The 20,973-nt window shown below is 46.5% G+C and overlaps 9 protein-coding genes across 9 annotated transcripts; 5 read left to right on the top strand and 4 right to left on the bottom strand.

Annotated features, from left to right (window-relative positions):
• The first annotated feature begins 1,239 nt into the window (after positions 1-1,239).
• On the top strand, positions 1,240-2,763 carry BGW36DRAFT_371074 (uncharacterized protein). Its single transcript, XM_046215322.1, has 2 exons — positions 1,240-1,439; positions 1,490-2,763. The coding sequence occupies exons 1-2, from the start codon at positions 1,305-1,307 to the stop codon at positions 2,411-2,413; spliced, it is 1,059 nt and encodes a 352-aa protein (XP_046074909.1). The 5' UTR covers positions 1,240-1,304; the 3' UTR covers positions 2,414-2,763.
• Positions 2,764-3,499: 736 nt separating this feature from the next.
• On the top strand, positions 3,500-4,140 carry BGW36DRAFT_371072 (uncharacterized protein). The gene has a single exon (XM_046215321.1). The coding sequence runs from the start codon at positions 3,656-3,658 to the stop codon at positions 3,965-3,967; it is 312 nt and encodes a 103-aa protein (XP_046074908.1). The 5' UTR covers positions 3,500-3,655; the 3' UTR covers positions 3,968-4,140.
• Positions 4,141-7,780: 3,640 nt separating this feature from the next.
• On the bottom strand, positions 7,781-8,530 carry BGW36DRAFT_458412 (uncharacterized protein). Its single transcript, XM_046222012.1, has 2 exons — positions 8,227-8,530; positions 7,781-8,175 (listed from the first exon to the last, which is right to left on the bottom strand). The coding sequence occupies exons 1-2, from the start codon at positions 8,490-8,492 to the stop codon at positions 8,151-8,153; spliced, it is 291 nt and encodes a 96-aa protein (XP_046074907.1). The 5' UTR covers positions 8,493-8,530; the 3' UTR covers positions 7,781-8,150.
• A 267-nt stretch (positions 8,531-8,797) lies between these two features.
• Positions 8,798-10,138, top strand: BGW36DRAFT_371068 (uncharacterized protein). The gene is made up of 5 exons (XM_046215320.1): positions 8,798-9,106; positions 9,183-9,305; positions 9,369-9,490; positions 9,550-9,634; positions 9,685-10,138. Exons 1-5 carry the CDS (start codon positions 8,866-8,868, stop codon positions 9,894-9,896), a joined length of 783 nt encoding a protein of 260 aa, XP_046074906.1. The 5' UTR covers positions 8,798-8,865; the 3' UTR covers positions 9,897-10,138.
• Positions 10,139-11,073: 935 nt separating this feature from the next.
• Positions 11,074-12,512, top strand: BGW36DRAFT_423841 (uncharacterized protein; the record flags this gene model as incomplete). The annotated part of the gene is made up of 7 exons (XM_046219885.1): positions 11,074-11,226; positions 11,303-11,434; positions 11,489-11,809; positions 11,863-11,930; positions 11,982-12,034; positions 12,081-12,110; positions 12,160-12,512. 7 exons carry the CDS (start codon positions 11,074-11,076, stop codon positions 12,510-12,512), a joined length of 1,110 nt encoding a protein of 369 aa, XP_046074905.1.
• A 69-nt stretch (positions 12,513-12,581) lies between these two features.
• Positions 12,582-13,955, bottom strand: BGW36DRAFT_100997 (putative leucoanthocyanidin dioxygenase). The gene is made up of 4 exons (XM_046209158.1): positions 13,480-13,955; positions 13,123-13,427; positions 12,926-13,065; positions 12,582-12,874 (listed from the first exon to the last, which is right to left on the bottom strand). The coding sequence occupies exons 1-4, from the start codon at positions 13,849-13,851 to the stop codon at positions 12,651-12,653; spliced, it is 1,041 nt and encodes a 346-aa protein (XP_046074904.1). The 5' UTR covers positions 13,852-13,955; the 3' UTR covers positions 12,582-12,650.
• Positions 13,956-15,095: 1,140 nt separating this feature from the next.
• Positions 15,096-16,863, bottom strand: BGW36DRAFT_289773 (amino acid/polyamine transporter I; the record flags this gene model as incomplete). The annotated part of the gene is made up of 5 exons (XM_046210701.1): positions 15,096-15,828; positions 15,885-16,380; positions 16,434-16,513; positions 16,572-16,618; positions 16,669-16,863. The coding sequence occupies 5 exons, from the start codon at positions 16,861-16,863 to the stop codon at positions 15,096-15,098; spliced, it is 1,551 nt and encodes a 516-aa protein (XP_046074903.1).
• Positions 16,864-17,341: 478 nt separating this feature from the next.
• BGW36DRAFT_335653 (aminotransferase) lies at positions 17,342-18,910 on the top strand (the record flags this gene model as incomplete). Its single annotated transcript, XM_046212945.1, has 2 exons — positions 17,342-17,984; positions 18,068-18,910. The coding sequence occupies exons 1-2, from the start codon at positions 17,517-17,519 to the stop codon at positions 18,908-18,910; spliced, it is 1,311 nt and encodes a 436-aa protein (XP_046074902.1). The 5' UTR covers positions 17,342-17,516.
• Positions 18,643-20,841, bottom strand: BGW36DRAFT_100986 (fungal-specific transcription factor domain-containing protein). The gene is made up of 3 exons (XM_046209157.1): positions 20,733-20,841; positions 19,985-20,670; positions 18,643-19,920 (listed from the first exon to the last, which is right to left on the bottom strand). The coding sequence occupies exons 1-3, from the start codon at positions 20,743-20,745 to the stop codon at positions 19,078-19,080; spliced, it is 1,542 nt and encodes a 513-aa protein (XP_046074901.1). The 5' UTR covers positions 20,746-20,841; the 3' UTR covers positions 18,643-19,077.
• Positions 20,842-20,973: the final 132 nt, after the last annotated feature.

The following is a 20,973-nucleotide window of genomic DNA, read 5'->3' as shown; positions in this document are numbered from 1 at the left end:
TTTGTATGGTAATTTCCAGCTTTTAACGTTACAAGTTTTGAAACTAGGGATAGAATGAAAGTTATACTAATGATACGAATTCTAGATCTCTGTCAAAGCAAACATGAGAGCTCGCGCATCCTGATCGACGTGTTCGGTATTCCAGGATCAGACAAGATGGCCCTAGCAGCCGCAGTGACTGAACGCGTGAATCAACTGGGGAACAAAGACAAGTATTTCGTAGTCTGTATTTCAATGGATGGCTATCATCTGTTAAGATCAATGTTAGCGGCAATGCCAGCGCCTACTACCGCCATTCATTGAAGAGGCGCATCTTTACATTCGATGCAGAAGCATTTTATCGATTGTTGGAGAGTTTAGAGAGTCATTGACCTCGGCCTCGTCCATTTTTTACGCACCTAGCTTTGATTATGCGACTACTAATGATCCTGTTACGAATGATATTCACATTTCGCCGAAATCCTGAGCAATAATTTTGGGGGGTCTCCATCGTAGCCTAGATCGCGAACCTTGAAGCCTGGCCGCTTCTCTCATGTATGAGTCTTGGCCCATTGATGTTGATCGTGAGACTGCGACTTCCTTGGGAGTCAGCACCTTCTTCGAGGTCTACTGAGTATTAATCCTTGTAATCTTGGTCAAGCGGCTGATCTTCCGAAGGCCCAAAAATCTTTGGGAAGAAACTCGGGTAGTAATCAACCCAACAGAAGGTTTGCGTTGGTTACTGTCAGAGGCCCACCCTTCCTGTAACAAGCTGTGGGCGGACGCCGACCCGGCCCAACCATAAAGAGTCCGCTTCACTAAGATAGAATGTAACCACCTCCTGCTGCAACTGTATTAATGGCTAGCTGTGGTGCTTGGATACTGACTCCGCAGATACTTGAAGAGAACGTATGCTCGAGATGCCATGGAAGCGAGACACCAATTAAATTCAGTGAAGACCGAATATAGCGTAAAGTTTCTAGGACAACATAATCGGTAAGCCACCCGGCCATTTAAGCGAACCACCACTTCTGTCTGAAAACAAACTCTATATTTATTATATTAAAATTAATACTATATAAATATTTCAAGATTGTTAGCCTGTCAGAGCTCTGTCTTAATAGCAGCATAATCCGTACGCTGCTGCCTAGGAGTTCCCCTGAGAGAAATCCCTCGTCTTCTTCCTTCCCGTTCACTCTTTCCTGCCATTTAAAAACCCCGTGGGGTTCTACCAGGTCAGCCCTGCTCTTTCATCTTCATCTTCATCTTCGTACTCATTACAGAAATCGAACTAATCTATCAATCAACAACGAAGACATCCCATAATGCATAACCTCCGCGATTCGCCGCTCAGCCCTTTGCCACGAGGCATCTCTCACCCCGCCACATCAGAAGCCATTCGGATAGACCAGAAGGACACGCGTCAGTGCATTGCCCGGGGGAATTCAAGGAGATTCGGGGTGCGGCCTTCTATAACCGAACCTGGATAACTACCTCCCGATACTGCGAGTCTGGAGATGGTGTGGATTCCCTCGAAGAGTACATTCATTCCATGTGGTATTCGTACTACCAGCTCGGCCGGAATGTCTCGTACGAAACGCCCGACCACGAGGGTCTTGTCCTCGACATCGTCCGCATTCAAGGATTGGGACCGCTGACTCGGCCCGTGCGAGGAAATTACGGTGTTGATATCGCACGAACTGTCGATGGCACACTGTGGAACGATCTGCCATTCTTAGCCACCGACATGACCGACTTCTGGAAGAGTGACTTCCCAACGATGTCGGGTACACACCGACTCAACTTTGCGACTTTCCTGGCTAAATTGGCATCAACTCGTGTTTGTAAGGATAGGTTGTGCCAGATTGCCCTCATACTATTCCGCAATCTGTTCGAGGAGAGACAGGGACTTCGCAGCGGGGAAGAGTTGGAAGATGAAGATCCAAAACGAAGGATGCATGAGCTTGAAATTTGTCACTTGTTGCCAACTGCCGTAGCTTGGTTCCGCCATGCGGGCTACAATCTTGTTCTACTCTCAGAGATCTATTGGAACGATTGTCCCAGCATCATCAGCAAGGGTGGCGAGAAGTTCATCGAGTCAGAGCTTGGGCAGCGATCGCCCACTGGTTTCTCGCCATGGAGATACATGTACTGGCTCAAGCGACTCCATGAAATCCAGGAGGAAGCCAGCAGTGCAAAAGAAGAACTCTTAGAAGAGTACGCCACCGATGCCATTGAGTACATGGTCAACGAAGTCGAGCAACGAAACTCTGACATTTTAAGGGCATACCAGAACGGTGGAGATGCCTTGCATCAGGAGAAACATTTGTTTTGCCTGAAGAGTCTTTTGAAGAGTGAAGCTACAGAGAATAAAGACTCGCAAGAAGACTCGCAGGAAGACTCGAAGGAAGACTCGAAGGATGGCGCAAAATAAGTAAGACGCGAAGGAACGCCCGAAAGCAGATCTCAAGGAAGATGCCAATCAGATCTCTCTACTCCGTTCTTAGCTTCTTTCCTAATTTAGTTTCTGAGTTCAAGGTTACTCTTCTCTCTCCATGTATCCCTTCGCATGTCTGCTCTATCTTCTAAGGTATACATATAAGAGTACACCACTTTCATGATCGAGATTAAATACATATGTTTTGGAGTTCTGGTAATTGTCGAACATATGTATAAACCGGATTGTTCAAGCTGTCAGAGAAAGTCGCTCGAGTCAGATTCGTGAAGAACATGGGGCTATCAGAACGTCAGGCTATTAGCATAACTCAGCAATAACTAGATAGCTAGTATATTCTCTGACTGGCAGAGATACACGAAATATCAGATGGTCAATGTTCAATTTGTTGAAAAGCAAAAATATTTAGCTAGATACTAAACGAGTGTGGTCATAGAAAAAATCACAGAAAAGCGAGATACTGACTGCAACCCCTACTATCAATATCATTACCCCTTTCTTGCGAGTTCCCCATATTCTCGCTGCGTCTCTGGCTGGGGCTATTCAGTTGAACTGCCACGAGGACTGCAACTTCGGCACGTGCTCTCGCGATGATAAAGAAGCACCCGCTACCTTGGCCGTAGGTGCGGCAAAGATACCAGTGACCAGAGGGATGGAACAGATCAGACCGAGCCCACAAGCGCATAGCCAGTGATGGGGTGTCCATTGAACGCGAGAAAGTATGTTTACATAGCAGTCCAGATTATTTGTTAATTGTCTCTATCCGACCAAACAACTCTACTTAGTTGAGTGCATGTATGCTTGTATGCACATGACCTTTATTAGACGCTGGGCATCAACGTTGAGTTGATTTGTCCTAGGACTAGTCATTCCATGAATTCCGACAGTTTATGGAACTCCTCCGATACTTATAAGATGAAGAGCGCGGCTGAATCCCCGAAGGGATATTTCATTTGCTGAGATGCGAGGCAATCATTAAGAAAGGGCTTCTCTCTCTCAAATTATCTGAATATTTTTTCCCTTCTTGCTGGCTCTATCTCCTTTTCTTTGTCAATTTGAGGTGTATCTGACTTTGTCTTGCCCGGGATTTCCCGCAATTCAGCGAGGAATTCAGCGAAAGGCTAACGCGGGATCCCCTAATTTGATCACCCAATTCCACCCTTTTACACGAGTCCCCAAACCCCAAGCTAGGCGAAAAGTCGTCTTCGCCCCTTTATTAAAATGAACAGCAGCAATGCGCCATCTTTGCCCCACAAGCGCCGCCGCCCCGCGTTGTCGTGTGAGCAATGTCGTCGGCGCAAGGTCCAATGCGACCGGAAGATGCCTTGCGGACCGTGCAAGAAGACTCGACCATCCTTGGCATGTTCGTATGTCCATGAAGGAAAGGCCGCCCTGCATGCTGGGCTTGATATGTCTGTAATTGACGGGGACGAACCTGAGTTGATGATTCCTTGTTCCCCCAGGGCCCTTCTCAATACCCGGGGTGGCTATGTTGAAAGAACCCGACTCGCCCAATTAGAACACAGTGTGTGAATGCTTCAGGAAAGGGTGGAAAACTTGGAGCATGGTATTCATGCAAAACATAAGCACCACGATCGATCTATGGCATATGATGTTTCTGGAATAGCTCGTCGTCTTAACGAACTTGATAGTCGCGTTAAAGAGCTGGAACGGCAATCCCCTACCAGCAGACCGGATCGACGACCTTCCCATCGGATCAAGATCCCTCCTCTGGTCCCATTCTTAAAATCCACTGCCGACAAGACCGAGGTTTTCGGTACAACACATTGGGCCCATATGTTCCAACAGGTAATTATCGGTTAACGAGCGGAGGGGTTTCATTTCATTAACGCCATTTAGTTCCACTACCTCCGCGACTTTCGTAAATCAGCTATTCATGCCGAAAATGAAGTCAGCAACTTACTTCGGCACACTCGTGCTATGAGATCCATCATTAAAAGCTGGCAAGCACCGCAGCTTCATGATCCGGCCCCAGGCTTGCTAAATGATCTACCCGTGAAAGAAGTCTGCGATCAACTCGTCCATTGCTACCTACGGACAATGGAAGTGATATTCAGAGTATTACATATACCTTCGTTCTACCAAGACTATGCCAAGCTCTGGGAAGATACTAAGTCGGCGTCAATGGCATTTTCATTGAAGCTGCTCTTAGTCCTGGCTATTGGATCTATATTTCACTCCAAGCCGGGGCCAATCAATGATCTTCGTTTGCCCATTCTACGTTGGGTACATGCCGCACAGTGGTGGTTGACCGGCCCAACTACCAAAGAAACTAGGAACCTCGAGGCCTTAAAAGTTCATTGTCTATTGCTTCTCTGTCGCCACGCTTACGCAATAGACAAGCAGGCGACCTGGAACTCAATGGGCTCGTTGCTGCGGCTTGCAGTGAGCCAAGGGCCCCATCGTGCTCCGGATCACTTTCCGTCCATATCTCCTTTCGAGGGAGAAATGAGGCGGCGTATATGGGTCACGATAATTGAATTGAACATACAGTTCTCAAATGACGTATCTATGCATCCTCTTCTAACTCTCGATGGGTTTGACACAAAACCACCATCGAACGTGAATGATGAGGACTTTGATAAATGCTCCAAAAGCCTTCCATTACCACGTCCAACCGATATATGCACAAGCTCGGCTTTGCAGATTGCCCTCCTTCATTCCTTCTCGACCCGTTTGTATATATCGCAAACCCTCAATGACTGCAGTCACGATCAATCATATGAGGCAGCACTTGACTGTAGTACACAGGTGTGCACAGCGTCAAATGTACTTGTAGGGCTCTTCCGATGATATTTTGCTCAGACGGCCACTTCCGATTTAGGCCCAACTATATTCCACTAACGACTTCTTAACACCATTCTACACCGTGCTCTGCTAAATCTTTACCGACCATTTACCCTTGAGGCTATCCAAGACCCACTATTCTATCTCTCTCGCAAACTCAGCCTTGACTCCGCTTTGGCAATTGCGTCGTATGCTGAGGACCCTAATAGCCCCGATATTTTATCTCAACAATCAACTCAAGATTTCCACCGACTCTGCCTCTCTGGTGCTGGCCTATTCAACGGCCATTTTTCCCAGGAAGTAATAGTCACTATTGGACTAGAGCTCATGCTTCAGACCGGAGAAATGAGTGCCCAGCAACCGACAGGCTCAACTGAAAAAATGTCGGGTGTCATCGATCCAATGGCGCAATATACTCGTGCACCAATGCTACAGACACTCCAATGCAACCATTGCATTCGTTGCCAAAGTCTACCAGTCGGAACATCAATTATGAAACAGTATTGTCTCCTAAGCGGAAAACTTGCCCAAACCCGGGTTGCGCATCATGGAGATTCAGAAGAGCAAGCTGTGATTCGAGAAGCTCTTTTAGAGAGCATGCAAACATGCCGGTCCTCTCTTCAGAAGTTCATTGCTCGTGAAAGGAATGATTCTAGTACTGATGAGACCCTAGGAACGAATCAGTCGAGTTGTGACGATGCCATAACATCGAATTTAAATCTAGGGTTTTGGGTCTTTTCTCGGTTATTCTTTCTTGCACATTCATTACTGACAATTTTTAGGCCTCAGAAATTGATTTTGATTCTTTCAGCTTTTAGGAATTCACACCGGCATCATCACCTACTCCTTTGGATCGATTGCGGGATCGTGATAGCAAGTTCCACTTAACCGTTGAAAGGGTAGTTTCAGATCAAGATATTAGTGCCATGTCCTACGCGTGCCCAATTCTTGCTTCATGCCTTTAGGTCTTCTAGGCGATTCGTCGGAACTAAAATTTTTTTTCACCCAAGGTGACGAGCGGCCATCAAAATCTGGTAAGCTGGATAATAAGCAGCTATCAGGAAATGTTTAAGCTCAAAGGGAAGGTCTGTAAGGGCGAAAGCAGTGTGAATCGTGGAACACGGACGTCGCAGAAGTGGTACAAAAGCAGCTGAGGTGTCTGCCGGTCTCCATATTTTTGACTCTTGATGGCCCACTGGGTTTTGAAAAGATCTGACACTGCAGGAAGACTGCATGTCCTTGCCTACGTTGGTCGTCGATGAGCGATCTCCGCACCCCGCTACCTTGGACCATTGGAGATGCAGACCATGTAATTGATAAGACCGTATTGCCAAAGGGCTAAATGAAGCGCAATTCTGGTGAGACCACTTGCAAATGATTGCCAAGTCCTCTCAGTATCAATATCTTCAATGTCGTCGGTAGAATATTGAGGGACATGTGCTGGACGGCGCGGCCGCACGGTGGTAAGTCCCTTTTTACTAAACCCTATTATTCGCCTTCCTTCGAACTTAGAAAATTCTGAGCATTGATGGCTTTGGCTGTCATTCCAGGACATCCCAATCGGGCGGATGTTGATGCAGTGGGGACACGAGCGTATTGATCCATTAGGGTATGAGAGTTTCATTGAGGGCAGTGTGATGGGTAGCTGCCTTTATGAGAGCTGTGGATATCGCAAGCTTATAGATATTTATCCCAATATGGATGTGAAGAAGCCCAGTGATGAATGGATCCGGTTACAGCATCAATGGAGACCACCAGTGATTGGTCTGTTCTGGAGGCCACCGCGCGGTGAATTCACTGATAGCACCTTCCAGGGCCCATGGGAGATTAAATGATTGTCTATCACGATGTGTAAATGTGTTCTATGATATATGATATATGATTATATCATATTAGAATATTAGTCGAATTGCTAGGAAGATTCCGGCCGAACGGTATTGTTGGATTGGCAATGATGGCAATCTGCCCGATTAGTTTCAATTATACGCGACAATTAAGTTAATCTGGAATTGGTGCTGCATGTCGGGATCTTCTCCGAGCCCAGCCTGGGCTAGTAATAGCTATGAAAACTTAAATTCTTTCAAATTATTAAAAAAAACTTAATTTATCTAATTTAAGGTAATTTTTATACTAATTTGGCACCCCTGTGCGAGGGGTGCTCAGACGGGGCAGAGACCGTGGAGCACCTCCTGCTCCACTGCAGGCAGTGGCAGCGGCCGCGTATAGGTGCCTCTTGGAGGTCAAGATTAGCAGGCCTTCAGCGGCCGAAGAGGCCCCCGAGGCGCGTTGTAAGCTAAGGCTTTGGGGAACAACCCTAGCCAACAAGGCTAAAAAGACCAACATTAATTAGAACATGAAATAACTGCCAAAACGCGTGACATGGATGCCTTGCAGCCTCAGGCATCAATGGTCTTACAATTAATAGTATATTTTTTAGTATTAAACTTGTTATTAGTTTTATAATTATTAGCTTATGCTATTTTAATGGTTTATTTATGGATCTATAAATTTTAAGATTTATAAAATTAATTTACTAAGCTTTCATATTATATGCAAATTGGTTGATGTTGCTTTCCTGATTTAGATATCATGTAACATAAAAGGTCTTATCAAGCAACTGGCGATGACTCTGTTTCTTCGTTTTTCCTTTCTTCTTCCAAGTTTAGTATTTTCGATAGTTACCACGAATCATCACAGTTGTAGAGTCTTCACGCAGACAGGATAACCAAAACCGAACCAACACCAGCTACAATATCCATAGCCTGACAAGGCAGTTCCAGCGAGTTTGACGAAATCACACACACGTATATTTTAGTGCTGATGTTTGGATTTCAATTTTTTAATTTAAACATCGTATTTTCCACCTCCAGGTAAAACAGTTTCTGGGAGCGGCGCATCGTTGATTTGGCTATCGGCAGCGTAAGGCGATTTCACTTAATAACAATTAATCAAGATGGAAGATTAAAAGGTCCTGTGATTCTCACCAGCAGGAAGTGGAGCTCCCGCAACCAGGGCAATTTGGACCAAGATGAGGAGAACGCTGTGCAAACGCATTGTGGGTAGACTGAGAAAAATACAGATGTTTATGTGTGGTGGGTTGGAGTGAGAAAGCTAGTGATGTCTGGCGGCGAGAGATCTGGAGAAAGAGAAAAGCTGTCCAGGCAACCGCCTGTACAGATAGGAAGGGCCGAATTCGCCTGGATTTTCTTTTATTCAGCGAAAGAGGAAGAGTATTCTCAGCCCTTGTCATCGCACCCTAGTCATCGCAGAAGAATCACACATGATCACCTGCGGAACTTGGCTTATAAGCGCCGGATCGTCCAATAATATAGACACTATCAATTTCCAGTTCAGCCATCAGCGGTTGACGCAGCCTTTGTTTTTCCAGACAGCGAATGGGAGGGCGTGCTCTTGAGTTGGATTTTTTAGGCTGAAAAATAGCGGGCGACATTACAAACGTGACAAGGGAATGGTGAGTACTTGCCTATATGAGTAGTGCCGTTGCTCATTCGATTCTCTCATTTCCTCTGCTCGAGAAAATTACTCTCTCAATCAACTGAATTTGCCATGCGAATAGTCTCATTCAGAAACCATTGTATTTTATGTTATTCATTTAATTCACCATGCGATATGACAAGCTGGAATCTCTGCCCAGCTGTCCCAATTGTGAGAATGAACTTCAACGTCCGTCTCGTCCTCATCAGCAGAGGAAATATTGGGTGATTTCGATATGTATCCACTTCACATTTTTTTTATTTTTCATACTTGTGTCCAGCGCGTTGAACCTTCCGAGAATACCACCAAAGAAGGCAGTTGACTCTGTCCCGGTCGATCATGACGCACACCTCGTTGGCAATTACTCTTGTGAGTTTACATCCAACATTTACGACTAGTGTATGGCTCTGTAAGATGGTATAAATGAATGAACTGACAACTATAGCACCCCTAAACAATCATGCTTCGTACAAAATTGAAACTCGCTCTCCTGATGATTGGGACCCAGCCCTATTTTTTGGAGAACCTTCTTTTGAGTCAGACACTGCTTGGAACAACCTTATCCGGCGTAAGTAAATTTAACTTCTGTTTTCTTTCTTTTTCTTGCGATCCGCCATACTAATCAGATCAGCAAGATCATTCCGTGTGCATCGCGACGAAGCTGTTCGTCTAAACCTTACGGATAGTATCCTAGTCCAACCGGGAGAGGACTTCGCAACTGAATTGGGGATAATCCACAATCTCCACTGCCTGGTCGGCTCACCTTGTATTTCCTATGTGAAAATGTATTGTCTGACTGACAGCTTTGATAGCGGCGTATACGCCAGATGCTGAACCCCGAGTATTACTATCCGGACGCCTCAGAAGAAGAATTGGAATATAACCGCCATCATAACCGTGAGATTATCCTAACAGAACCGTAGATAATGCAAAGCTAACAAGGGAAGTTCACTGTCTTGAGTCAATACGAACATCAATGCTCTGTTATCCCGACATAAATCCACATCCATACTTTTGGTCCGGTAGCAAGTACCATCCCGTGACTGTTAGTGGAAAGGTAACACGTAGATGTGTCGACTGGGAGGGTCTGCAGCCGATACTGGAAAAACGCAACTTTGAGCCGAAGGAGTTGATGCGAAATACTGGGCCACCGAATTGACGGTGATTTAATTAGAACTGATAGAATTCCATATCAAATTGGGAGCAGGTCACGAATGTGGAGGGTGGATATGTGTGAAAAGATGAATGGTGATGATGTGGGATTGGTTGAGACCGACCCAGCCTGCCTCACCATGCAAGGACAGACATCATCTGATCATCCATTGATAGTCGGTGAGCTGACTAGCTGCGGATGATCGACAGGTAGCATTGCACAGGAGATCCGCAACAAGTAATTACTTCTCACCGAACCTAAAGCTTGACTTGCTAGAGAAAAAGACATAATGGAAGGATGGTACTAGGTGTGCGCACAGGCCAGGAGGAAACAGCTTTAATCCCACCACTCAGCTACGGAGAAGCTAGAACTCGGCGACTAGTTCAGCTAGTTCAGCTGGGGTTTATTCAACTTGGCAAAAGCTAGAAAAAGCGGCACAGTTCAGCTGGTTTTAGCTGAACCTTTTGCTAACCTTGCAGACGGCTGTGATTTGCTCAGACAATGCGGATTCCCTGTACATCCCCGCAAATCATTCTCAAACGGGACATGCAGACGCGCTCACCAGCTACCTAGTACCTCCCTGTCGGTGAATCTGTACATCACAGCGATTAATGCAGCGTTGCCGATTTGCCAGTGGGCTTGCGTTGTGTTGCACTCGCTCATCGTTGAAACCCACCCATCATGTATCAACTACGTTTCCTATCCAAGGTTACATCTTATCGGGCAGGCCGTGCAGTAAGACGACCTACAATTTATAACCATCTTAAAATATTGAAATTGAGGTAATTAAGTCTTAAAATTAAACCTAAGATAATTGATAAAATATATACGTCAATTAAAGATCTCTGTCCGTCGCTGTGGTAACGCAAACGTTCCGGTGACAATGTCCTTGCCTGCTGTCCCCCCCCTTTCTCTGAACCCTTGTCTCGTCAGTAATGCGGTTCCACGGCATAAGGAATTGTATATTAGGCAAAAAAAAACCTCCCCCCTCTCCCTCCCCATGGAAATTCATGCCAGCTGGCATAGTCGTGCAAATCTTAGCCTGTTTTCACCTTGATAGCATCCAGGCACTCGCTGAGGGTCTTGGTCAAGTCGAGGAAGAGTAGAATGTGAGCTTCAAAATACTGTCTGTCTCTTCGGCTTCACCCCGGCAAAAAACGCACGACAGCTGGCCAAATATTCAATGGCATCGCTTCAAATCCACCCCCCTTTTCTATGGACCGCAGGCACAATATGGCCCCCCATCTGTCTCGCGATTGTCGCCGCGCGGTTTGTGATGAGGAAAAGCCAGCGAATGCGGTATGGGCTTGATGACTGGTTGACGCTCCCGGCACTGGTATGCCCTTTATTTCTTGCATATAGAGCTTATGTTCGGAGACGATAGGCTGATATATTCTATGAAATTGATAAAGATCCTGATTCTCGGTATGGCAGCGACTATCCTGGCAGGAGTGGCCCAGCATGCTCTAGGCTACCCAACGCCAAAGCCCGAACCAGGGACGGAGCTGACGGCGACCAGTCCTCAACAAACAGTGACGAGAAAGGTGTTCTCTCTTCTACCAGTGAATTGTCAACGCATCTGACTCGATCTCCTACAGGCATACATGGCCATCACCCTTATGCAGACCGCCGCTCTCACATTCATCAAACTAAGCTGTATGCTCTTCTACCAACGCATCTTCCGCACCGCATCACACATCGCCAATATCCTAATCTACATCATTCTCGCACTGATCCTGGTCTGGGGCTTGGGGTTTTTCTTCAGCTTCCTTTTTGCCTGCAACACGCATTTCGACTACTTTTGGACCAACCTCGAGAACCAGTTGAAATGTCCCGCCGATCTAAGCAAGATTGATCTGTCGTTATCGGTTTCGGATGTTGTGATGGATGTGATTCTATTGGCATTTCCAATTCCATGGGTGCGTTGTCTCAACTTCTCTCGTGCAACAGGCCAGATTAATAACGGAACCAGATTATGAGAATGCAGATATCGTGGGGCAATAAGCTTCTAGTTTTAGGCATTTTTACCCTTGGTGGTCTGTACGTAAATCTTGACTGATAATTCCAAAGCCCAACTACTAACCATTTCAGCGCTGTCGCAGCGTCCATCACACGTCTGGTGATTATCGGGGAAGAATTGAATGGTACGTGGTATTCCTTCTGCACGGTAGCTCTAGCTAAACAATACAGTTGAATTTGCTGCAACGGCGGATGAGGACTGTACGATCATCCTATTCAAATTCTATAGCTCTTGCTAATTACGTGATAGTCGTCTCCACTGCCGGTCTGTACTTCATGTACATCGAAGCCTGCTTTGCGCTCACAGCTATCTGTCTGCCGTCACTGTCCGGAATTCGCAAAAACCGGGCAATAAAAAACTTGATCGAAGGTTTCCGATCCGTTTTCTCTAGTAATTCGCGCGGCTCTGGATCGAGGATTGCAGCAGACGGTATAAATTCAAGGGAGGCGCCAGAAGACATATCTATTTGCTTCGAGGAGCCATTATCGCAGCCTACATCTAGCGCAGAGCCCATTTCGATAGTAGATGACGCCGATTTGGAAATGCAGCCTCTACCGAAGAAGGACCATAAGCATACTACGGTGACATGCGGAACTGAGTAGTCAGGTAGTTGAACAGTGGGCCTCCTTATAAGGTTTGTCATGCTTGTAAAATGCCTTAAAGCTGCGGTGAATTCTTATGATTCTCAACATCTATCATCACCAAACCGATTCGAATTGCCCGTAAGACAAAGCATCTATCTACTCACGAACCTGCGTGGCCCGAAACATTTCCTCAGAATAGGAATTGAACGTCACGGGCTTGTAGACCTGCTTCCCATGAGCCACCACCAGAGACGGCTGAGGCTCTATGACTCCATCTGGCTGTGGTACGAGAAAGTATGGAATTGAGTAGCGTGCCGGCGTTGCTTCGCCCTTGGCTTTCCCAGAGATGACCACACGATGACGTGCCGAAGGATAAAAACCTATCTACAATCAGCATGAAATAACACGTAAAAAGAAGTGATCAAAATTACCATTGGAGATCCGTTGAAACATGTCCCCAATGTTCATATACACCACTCCTTCTTTAGGCGTCGCTGGAGCAAACTCGTCCGTCTGGCGATCGTGGAATTCCAGCCCGCCATGCGTATCCTGGAAGAGAAGAGTAAAAGTACTGTTCGTTCAGCCGTTTAGCATAGCTTGCGATATCTCTTACAAGAGCAAAACAAACCTCCAATCGGTATGTGCTCCGAGACGGCCAATATCCTTCTCCTTGGCAAGCATCTCGCCCGATATAGACGGATAATGCAGTAATCGCAGTTGGTTGTCATGGCCAGTATGTAGTGCTCGCACAGAATTGGCTTCCTGCTCGCTTAAGTTTAGACTCATGATAAGAGCGTCGAGAATGGCGTTTGTCGTCTTGTTCAGAGTCCAGAACAACTCGATGGTGAAGTGGCGAAAACCGGGAAAGACATCTTCAGGAAGCCAAATGTTGTACTGTATCCGATTCTCTTCACTGCCGATTTCATAGCTTTCCTACATAGATATTGGAATAAGGTATATCAACTACTGGTTCTCTGACACGTACCTTGTAGTCTGACGCGCTCGTATAAGCATCCTTCTCTATCTCATCGTCCGTCTCGAGAGCAGTTTTGGCGGCGCCTTGCTCCCTACCGAGGCCGGAATAGCCTCGATGCGGCACCGTGCCGTCTGGATGCGGCGCCTTCATCTTGTCCTCGTACGGCAGATTGAACAGTGTTTTAACCATTCTGAAGGCCTCCTGGAGCAGGACGACTGGTACTCCGTGACCGATGATGCCCACAGATCCATTTACTTGTAATTTCTCTGCCAGGTCTGCCGCAGCTGCGCGTTTGCGAGACTCTAGGTCGCCTCCTGCTTCGCCAGACGTAAAAGGCGACAGGTCGACGATGGGAATGGAAAGGTTTCCGTTGGATGCCATGTCGATCGAGGGATTAAGTTGAGGGGTTTTGAGAAGTTAGAGCGAAGTAGATATAGTGATGTCGATTCGAGAGAGGGAAGGAAATGAGGATAACAAAGAAACATGCTCACAGGGCGAGCTGTCGGTCTATTTATGACTGGGCGGTGTCTTCCCTCTTGGGCTCCCCCTAATGCATTTTCCACAGAACCCTGCCATTATTTGCAAGGACTTAGAACTGATTTCGTCCAGTCTAGTAATTCATTATTCTCTATTGAAATTCCGTCATGAGAAACTTGCTTACTTTTCTATAAACGCCATTCATTCGCCTTATCTCTTTAATGAGCTTTAAATGACCACCAATTCTTTGTTGACGAGTGTGGTAAGTAGCCTAACCGTCCGGTTTAGTTATCTCCGTCTCGCCGGAGCGGGGTACCCACTTGCATGCCATACCATACAATGGGTCCAAAACTAATGCACATGCAAAGAAGGTACAAACCCATTTTTCGAAATATTCATATACCTTAATTTCCATACTCAGCGCGATACACTCTATTGGAATCACCCCTCTAAAGGCTCTATACCCCGTGGAGGTACTGTGTTACGAAATGCGGGCCAAGGGCATGGCCGTTTCTAATGTAGCTACAAATGCTGGCGGCCTCTCAAGCCAATTTTTATGGTCTATTTCTCTAAAGAAATATCAACTAGAAGACTTATATTATCTTCACTGTTTGGGATGCTGTTCAGGCGACCATCGTGTTCTTTTGTTTCCTACAGACAAAGGGCAGGTTGGTAAGTCATTCACAGTATCCTTCACAATTACCCACGTGAAGAGCTAACGTGGAAATATCTCGATGAAATTGACCGGATATTTCAGAATATTAACACTGTCAGAAATCGTTGGCTGTTCATATAATTGCTGTTGATGAGGATAATAATATCCTAGTGGTAAAAGATGCCTAGGGCATCAAGACTCCCCTCCTTGAGCGGTACTGCTGTGGAATGGGGATCATTCCACATTAGGATAAAGGCTCTCTGATTGCTTCTTCATAAAATGAGTCGAGACATCTAGCTAATCTAGGAGTAGGTAGACACACAAAACAATTTCTTGAAGTTTAACATTAACTATCAGTCCCTGGAAAGACAGACAACAAGGTATATATTAAAGAAGGTGCATGTGTTCATGGACTAGCTAAAATTCAAAAACTCTAGAACTGTCCTAAAATAACATCGTATTCTGCAGCAAAGAGGAGGAGAAAGAGCCAGCTCTATGAATTCAACACTATCTGAGGCCCAACATAGTTCTTTCTTCCGTGGATAAACCACCAAATGCCCACCAAGATAGCCAAGCAAACAGTGATCAAGCTAGTGTAATTCATTTCCGCAGCCGACGTGGGTACGGCGTATGGGAAGCAGTATATCACGAAGAAAACGATGATATACATGCAGCTGATGGCGTTGACGAAGAACCCGGCCCGACCCATCCAGAAAGGACCGGGACGGAGGTTTTTGCGGCCCGTTATTAAGTGAGGGAGAATAGCCATGAGAAAGGACGCTGTCGTGAGCAGTACGAACGAGCCAACAAACGCGTTAAATGCGGCCAGAGACCCGACATATATCGCTCCCATACAGGTGGAAATCACACCGCACGCTAATGTAGCATAGAGAGGACTGTTCCATCTTCGACTGACGGTACCGATTCTGCTGGAGAAAGGAGCTGCATCGTCGCGGCCAAGGGTGTATAGAGTCCGACCTGCTGTGATATAGCAGCCTACAGTGGCACAGACAATGGGCAAGATAATCACAATCAGGAGTCCCATCGTTCCACCCTTAGAGCCAGTTGCCTGCAAATAGATGTCACCAAGGGGGCAGATTGAGTCCGCCTGAAATATTGCGTCCAGATCATTGATCGCGTAGAACATAGAGATCATGTAGAAAATGGCGGTAAAAAACCCGACCGCCACCTGACAGGCGAGGACTTTTGGAAGATTCCTTCCTGCACTTATAGAATTGTAAGTATTTCGATAGCCAGGTGTTCGGGAAGAGGGGTACTATACTGCGGGATTTCTTCAGCAATATGTGTGACACAGTCTGGAGTTCCCACCGCGAAGGCGCCATTCAGCATTCCCGCTAAGAACACGAAACCGTTACTGGAATAGCCGGTACCGTTCTTCCAGTTCTTCCAAACAAAATCGTTCGATGCATAGCCTCTACTATTTCGGCTGGGCATGACGGCGCAGACAACGATTGTGACAAAAAGTCCCCCGAGTATCAAGAAGGATCCAATCCGGTTGATAAAAGGGAGGGCACGGTTGGCAAACATGACTGTTAAGCAGCACCCCCAGCAAATAATAAGATAACAAATGAAGACTTGCCACCGCTGTGGTTCGAAGTTGGGATGGAAGAGCGTATATGCGTAAACAATCATACTGCCAATGATAGAGCAGTTTGCTGACACGCCGAACGACCAAGCAAAGAAGTTCAACCAGCCAGCGAACCAGCCACAAATACGGCCATAACGAGGACCAGCAGTCACGGTCGCCCAATGATAAACTAAGATAATATGTAAATATCAACTCAAGGCCTAATTAGACGGCATCACTCACCTCCTCCTGAAGCTGGGATTGCGGAGGCCAATTCGGCAATCGATGCTGCAATAAACCAGTAGAACACAGAAACGGTAATACTGGAATCCGTTAGCAAGCGAGGCAAGAGGTCACCTTTATGCAGACAGGAAGAGGTACAATTCATATATGATTCCAGGAGGGCCACCATTGTAAAGGGATGCGACCTGCACCCGTTAGCGAACTAGGTGGTGACCTTGATGGCTTAAGGTCTTACGATGGCTCCTCCCAGCGCTGTCCATGTGTTGCCTGTAGTAATGCCTGTGGCAATGGCACTGAGCAGGTTGAATCTCTTGGGCAGCACAGGAAGATGGCCCGATACAATAACCTCTTCAGCATCGGGGTCTCCTTCGGATTTGTATGGTGTCTTAAGGTCAACCCTATTCTTATCGACCTGGTGGATATCGGCCATGCCTGCAAAAGTTGTTTGCCAAAAATATTGACGCCCTGGAAGAGTTAAATACAAAGGTCGAGCATCTCTGAAAAGGTGCTGATGCTCTGAATAAATAATGGCAGGGACTCTGAAATATACGGCATGTAGCACAACCTTATCGCAACTATCAAAGACTCGACAACTTAGTTACATGGTGCTGTTTAGGTAACTTTTGGGACTTATCTTAATTGACAGCCAGGCATTCGTTTGCGAAGGCCAGCCGTCGCTGACTCCTTCCCAACACGATGATTTGCCCCATGAGTTTATTCCCCATTGGGAAAGTTGACTTCACACGACCCACGGTATTTATTGACGAACCTTATCTGTACTGGCGCACACAACAATTGGTTGGCTCCCTCCGGAGAGGCGCCGACTGTGGGGCCATTTGGCTCGCTGACTATTGCCGTTTATCTATATGATTTAAGATAAAGTCTACTCCGTATGTCTAGCAGGAAATATGAGTTGGGTGTCGGAGTGTATGTTCCTTCGTCTCGCTGATGCTTCCGTCGAGTGGAATGCGATTAGAAATACGTAAATACAAATGGTCGTGCTAACAGAACCGCTATGGCCTATCGCATCTTTTCCTGGAAGACGGCAAGAGATTGTCATGTTCAACAGCCTCAGCTCTGCCAATGACAATGTCGAAGCTTCCGATTATCGACCTATTTACAGGCTGGCCATCGTATACGCTCTTACCAGCATCAAGGCTACTCGAAGCCTCACAACGCGTCCTTCGCGATCCCGATCTTTCCGCGTCCGCACTTCAGTACGGACCTGATCCTGGCTGCAAGGCCATTCGTGAAGCAATCGCCAAATGGATAGGAGATTTCTACTCTACACCTTGGACAGTACCATCTAGGATATGTATCAGTGGAGGCGCAAGCCAAGGCCTCGCAAGTATCCTGCAGGTGTTCACGGATCCATCTTATACAAAGAATATATTTATGATCGCACCGACGTATCATCTTGCATGCAGGGTTTTTGAGGACCATGGGTTCGCTGGCAGGCTGAAAGCTGTACCTGAAGACATAGAAGGAATAGATATCGACTATCTTGAAAAATGTCTTTCGATGGAGGAAGTTACGAACAGTGGCAAATCGGTAAATGTCTCTTGGTTCCCGTGTGATATATATCATCTCCTATGTACTTGCTGATATGATTGAACATTCAGTCTCTTAAAAAGCTAGAGCCGTGGAAGAAAATCTATAAATACGTTATCTACACTGTTCCCACATTTTCGAATCCATCTGGAAAGACCATGACTACGCATCGGAGACGGCAACTTGTTCGTCTGGCTCGGAGACACGATGCTTTAATTATCGCAGACGATGTATACGACCAGCTACAATGGCCTCGCAAGCGGCAGCACCAGGATGTTTTGCCCCGCCTGGTTGACATCGATCATGAACTAGACGACGGCCCTGGAGGAGCCACTGCCGATGGATTCGGAAATGCTATCAGTAACGGCAGCTTCAGTAAGATCCTTGCTCCTGGGTGCCGAACTGGCTGGGTTGAAGGGACAGAAAAATTCATTTACGGTCTGTCCAAATGTGGATCGGCAGTCAGTGGAGGCGCACCATCGCAATTGACCGCCACTGTTATCGCAGACTTGCTACATAGAGGAGACCTTACGGATCATATGAATAATTACCTCATTCCAGGGCTTGAGAGGAGATATCGGTTGGTAATGGACGCTATACACCAGTATCTTGAACCTCTCGGTGCTCGAGTTAAGGGAATTCCTCCATTGAACCAAAGCTCGAAAGCGGCGGGTGATGGCGGTGGTTATTTCCTCTGGATAGAACTACCATCCCCATTAACATCTGCGGAATTCGCTGTACGAGCGATGGATCTTGCAGGTGTATCAGTGGCACAGGGATCTTTATTTGAAGTCTATGGGGATGAAATGAGCATGAAATGTGACCGGGAAATTAGAATTTGCTTTGCGTGGGAAGACGAGAGTCTATTGACTGAAGGCATACAAAGGCTTAGGTATGTTATCAGCGATATGCTGCGACAACATTAAGCTAGTTCGAAATTGTTCCGAAATTCCGTATCTCCCACAGAAAATACGTTCGCACCAGCGCAGAACTCGGAGGCTCTTCGACTCCATAGTAAGCTAGCAATATATAGATATAATGGTTCTTAACTAGACCCGAATATATTGCAAAATATGACTGTTAAAGTACCACGTTACACAGCTAGAACTTTCTTCCCTTGCCTGCGTAGCACTCCGATATAACCAGGTGTCTCCATATCTCCCGCATCTCTTGCGGCCCAGACGTCTTGCACCACCTGCCACAGATGCGGGATATTCCCAATCCTATATGTTAGCATATCGGCCCACCATGCTTGCCACACACTTCGTCGGGAAGGCGTGGCCTCGCAGGCTGCAATAAATCCTGGCCACATTACCGATGCAGACACAGGCCCGCGATGATCTTGCAATTTTCTAAACGCCTCAATAGACTGAAGATCTTCCGCAACTGCATTCACATAAAATGCCATCGTATGGGGCTCACAAAGTCGGATGCGAGTATGATAATAGACGTTCAAGGCGTGACCAAAGGCGAGAATGTGGAGTTTTGCCACGGACAGCGTAACAGGATCAGACGAGTCGATGGACGATAACGGCTCAGACGATATTGACCATTCTGAAATATGTTTTCCGAGTATTTCACACGCAGCTTCGAGAGTGTGTGGGAGGGGTTGATTGCGCGACGCATAGAATAATATATGCTGCGAGAGTTTTGTGGTAAGGGACATCATAGTAGCCAGCGTCGACGTAATACCATAAGTGAATTCAAGGCTGGAATCATTGGGAATGGTTGAAAGTGCGGGGAGCATATTGAAGTTGCATTCGTCTTCTGACCAAGGTAAACTGGGAAGATCGTAGAGCGTTGTGTTGGATAATGTAACAAGAAAGGAGTATATTGTCTTCAGTTGTCTGCTTGACTCGCCGTAATTTCGCTTTCTTAGGAGTTGGTCGCAGCCATCTAGATGGATCCAATATTCAGCCATCCTACCCTCTATGACCTAATGCCATATATTAGTGACAAATCTGTATTTGCAATAGTTGTTCTAAGACAGCATCACTCACGTCTGTTGTGATTAATGTCAGTATCGCTGCCATTGTTACATCCGGGTACAGATGTTCTGGAAATGATACTGTTGCTGGCGATTTCTGGAGTTGGAGTGCTTCCCGCACATATCGAAATGCGTTTGTGCGGAATTTCATGCCAAGTTTGTCTAGTTGGCTTCCGCAATCCACAGGACCGCGTAAATGGAACGCCGACGCCGCCAAAAGAGAGTAGGAGATCGCGACGTAGCTGGGTGGCACAGCGCCTATACTTCCTACACCAAACAGTAAATCCACAGAACCTCGGATAGCAGCGGGTACGTAGACCGAGCTGTACGGATTATGAGGATGGAAGATGGGCTGGAGCAGATTCGCGACGTTATGGACATAGTTGTCCATCAGCATTCCTGCGACAGGATCTCGATAAATACTTGATCCTAGCCTTCGAGATAGAAAAGGCGAAGGCGGTTCTACACCACTCCGCTCCTGAGTCCCAAGCTCTTGTAGAGAGCTTAGGCATTCTGGAAGACTAGCGGGCTCTCTAGCACAGGATTCGACCAGTGATTCTTCAAGTGAATAAGTCTGTGAGTTAAAAACAGAAAAGGGCCCCAAGGACAGAACTTCCGAGTTGACGAGGGGATTTAGCTGATCCAAGTCGATGAGCATCTGGTCGACTTTGTCCAGAGGGGAGAACAGAAGAGGTGAAGCTAGTGGTTGTCAACGAGGAGTGGCTTAAAATAGGTCCAACAGGAAAACGAATTTCTCATACCTTCCTGTCGCATTGCTTTGCGCTTTATCGCAGAAGGTGGCACGTTCTCTCTACCCGTGACCCAGCATAACTCGATATCATAACCTTCACAATCTAATCCCGACTTGCTACACCGCTGACAGTAAGGCCGAATCGTGTCACATTTCACCTTACGTCTGCGGCATGTCCAACACCTGATATTATATTCGTCAGCGGTGGCTAAAAGTCAAAGAGAATTGATTGGAAGCCAGTAGGGAAATAC

The sequence above is a fragment of the Talaromyces proteolyticus genome (genome assembly GCF_021365285.1).
Source record: "Talaromyces proteolyticus strain PMI_201 chromosome Unknown BGW36scaffold_3, whole genome shotgun sequence".
In the NCBI taxonomy this organism is placed as follows: domain Eukaryota; kingdom Fungi; phylum Ascomycota; class Eurotiomycetes; order Eurotiales; family Trichocomaceae; genus Talaromyces; species Talaromyces proteolyticus.
The sequence above is the reverse complement of the archived record's forward strand: the minus strand, read 5'-3'. Positions and strand labels throughout refer to the sequence as shown.

Bases quoted from the DNA above. Each gene is read 5' to 3' on its own strand.
- BGW36DRAFT_371074 (XM_046215322.1), top strand. From the start codon at position 1,305: ATGCATAACCTCCGCGATTCGCCGCTCAGCCCTTTGCCACGAGGCATC. The intron at 1,440-1,489 runs GTGCGGCCTTCT...CGATACTGCGAG, and splicing joins GGAATTCAAGGAGATTCGGG to TCTGGAGATGGTGTGGATTC.
- BGW36DRAFT_458412 (XM_046222012.1), bottom strand. From the start codon at position 8,492: ATGACAAGGGCTGAGAATACTCTTCCTCTTTCGCTGAATAAAAGAAAA. The intron at 8,176-8,226 runs GTGAGAATCACA...ATTGTTATTAAG, and splicing joins GGGAGCTCCACTTCCTGCTG to TGAAATCGCCTTACGCTGCC.
- BGW36DRAFT_100986 (XM_046209157.1), bottom strand. The intron at 19,921-19,984 runs GTGAGTGATGCT...ATATGGCATTAG, and splicing joins TGACATTAATCACAACAGAC to GTCATAGAGGGTAGGATGGC.
- BGW36DRAFT_371068 (XM_046215320.1), top strand. From the start codon at position 8,866: ATGCGATATGACAAGCTGGAATCTCTGCCCAGCTGTCCCAATTGTGAG. The intron at 9,491-9,549 runs GTCGGCTCACCT...CAGCTTTGATAG, and splicing joins TCCACAATCTCCACTGCCTG to CGGCGTATACGCCAGATGCT. The intron at 9,635-9,684 runs GTGAGATTATCC...TAACAAGGGAAG, and splicing joins ATATAACCGCCATCATAACC to TTCACTGTCTTGAGTCAATA.
- BGW36DRAFT_371072 (XM_046215321.1), top strand. From the start codon at position 3,656: ATGAACAGCAGCAATGCGCCATCTTTGCCCCACAAGCGCCGCCGCCCC.
- BGW36DRAFT_100997 (XM_046209158.1), bottom strand. From the start codon at position 13,851: ATGGCATCCAACGGAAACCTTTCCATTCCCATCGTCGACCTGTCGCCT. The intron at 13,428-13,479 runs GTACGTGTCAGA...ATATCTATGTAG, and splicing joins CGAGCGCGTCAGACTACAAG to GAAAGCTATGAAATCGGCAG. The intron at 12,875-12,925 runs GTAATTTTGATC...GATTGTAGATAG, and splicing joins GTTTCAACGGATCTCCAATG to GTTTTTATCCTTCGGCACGT.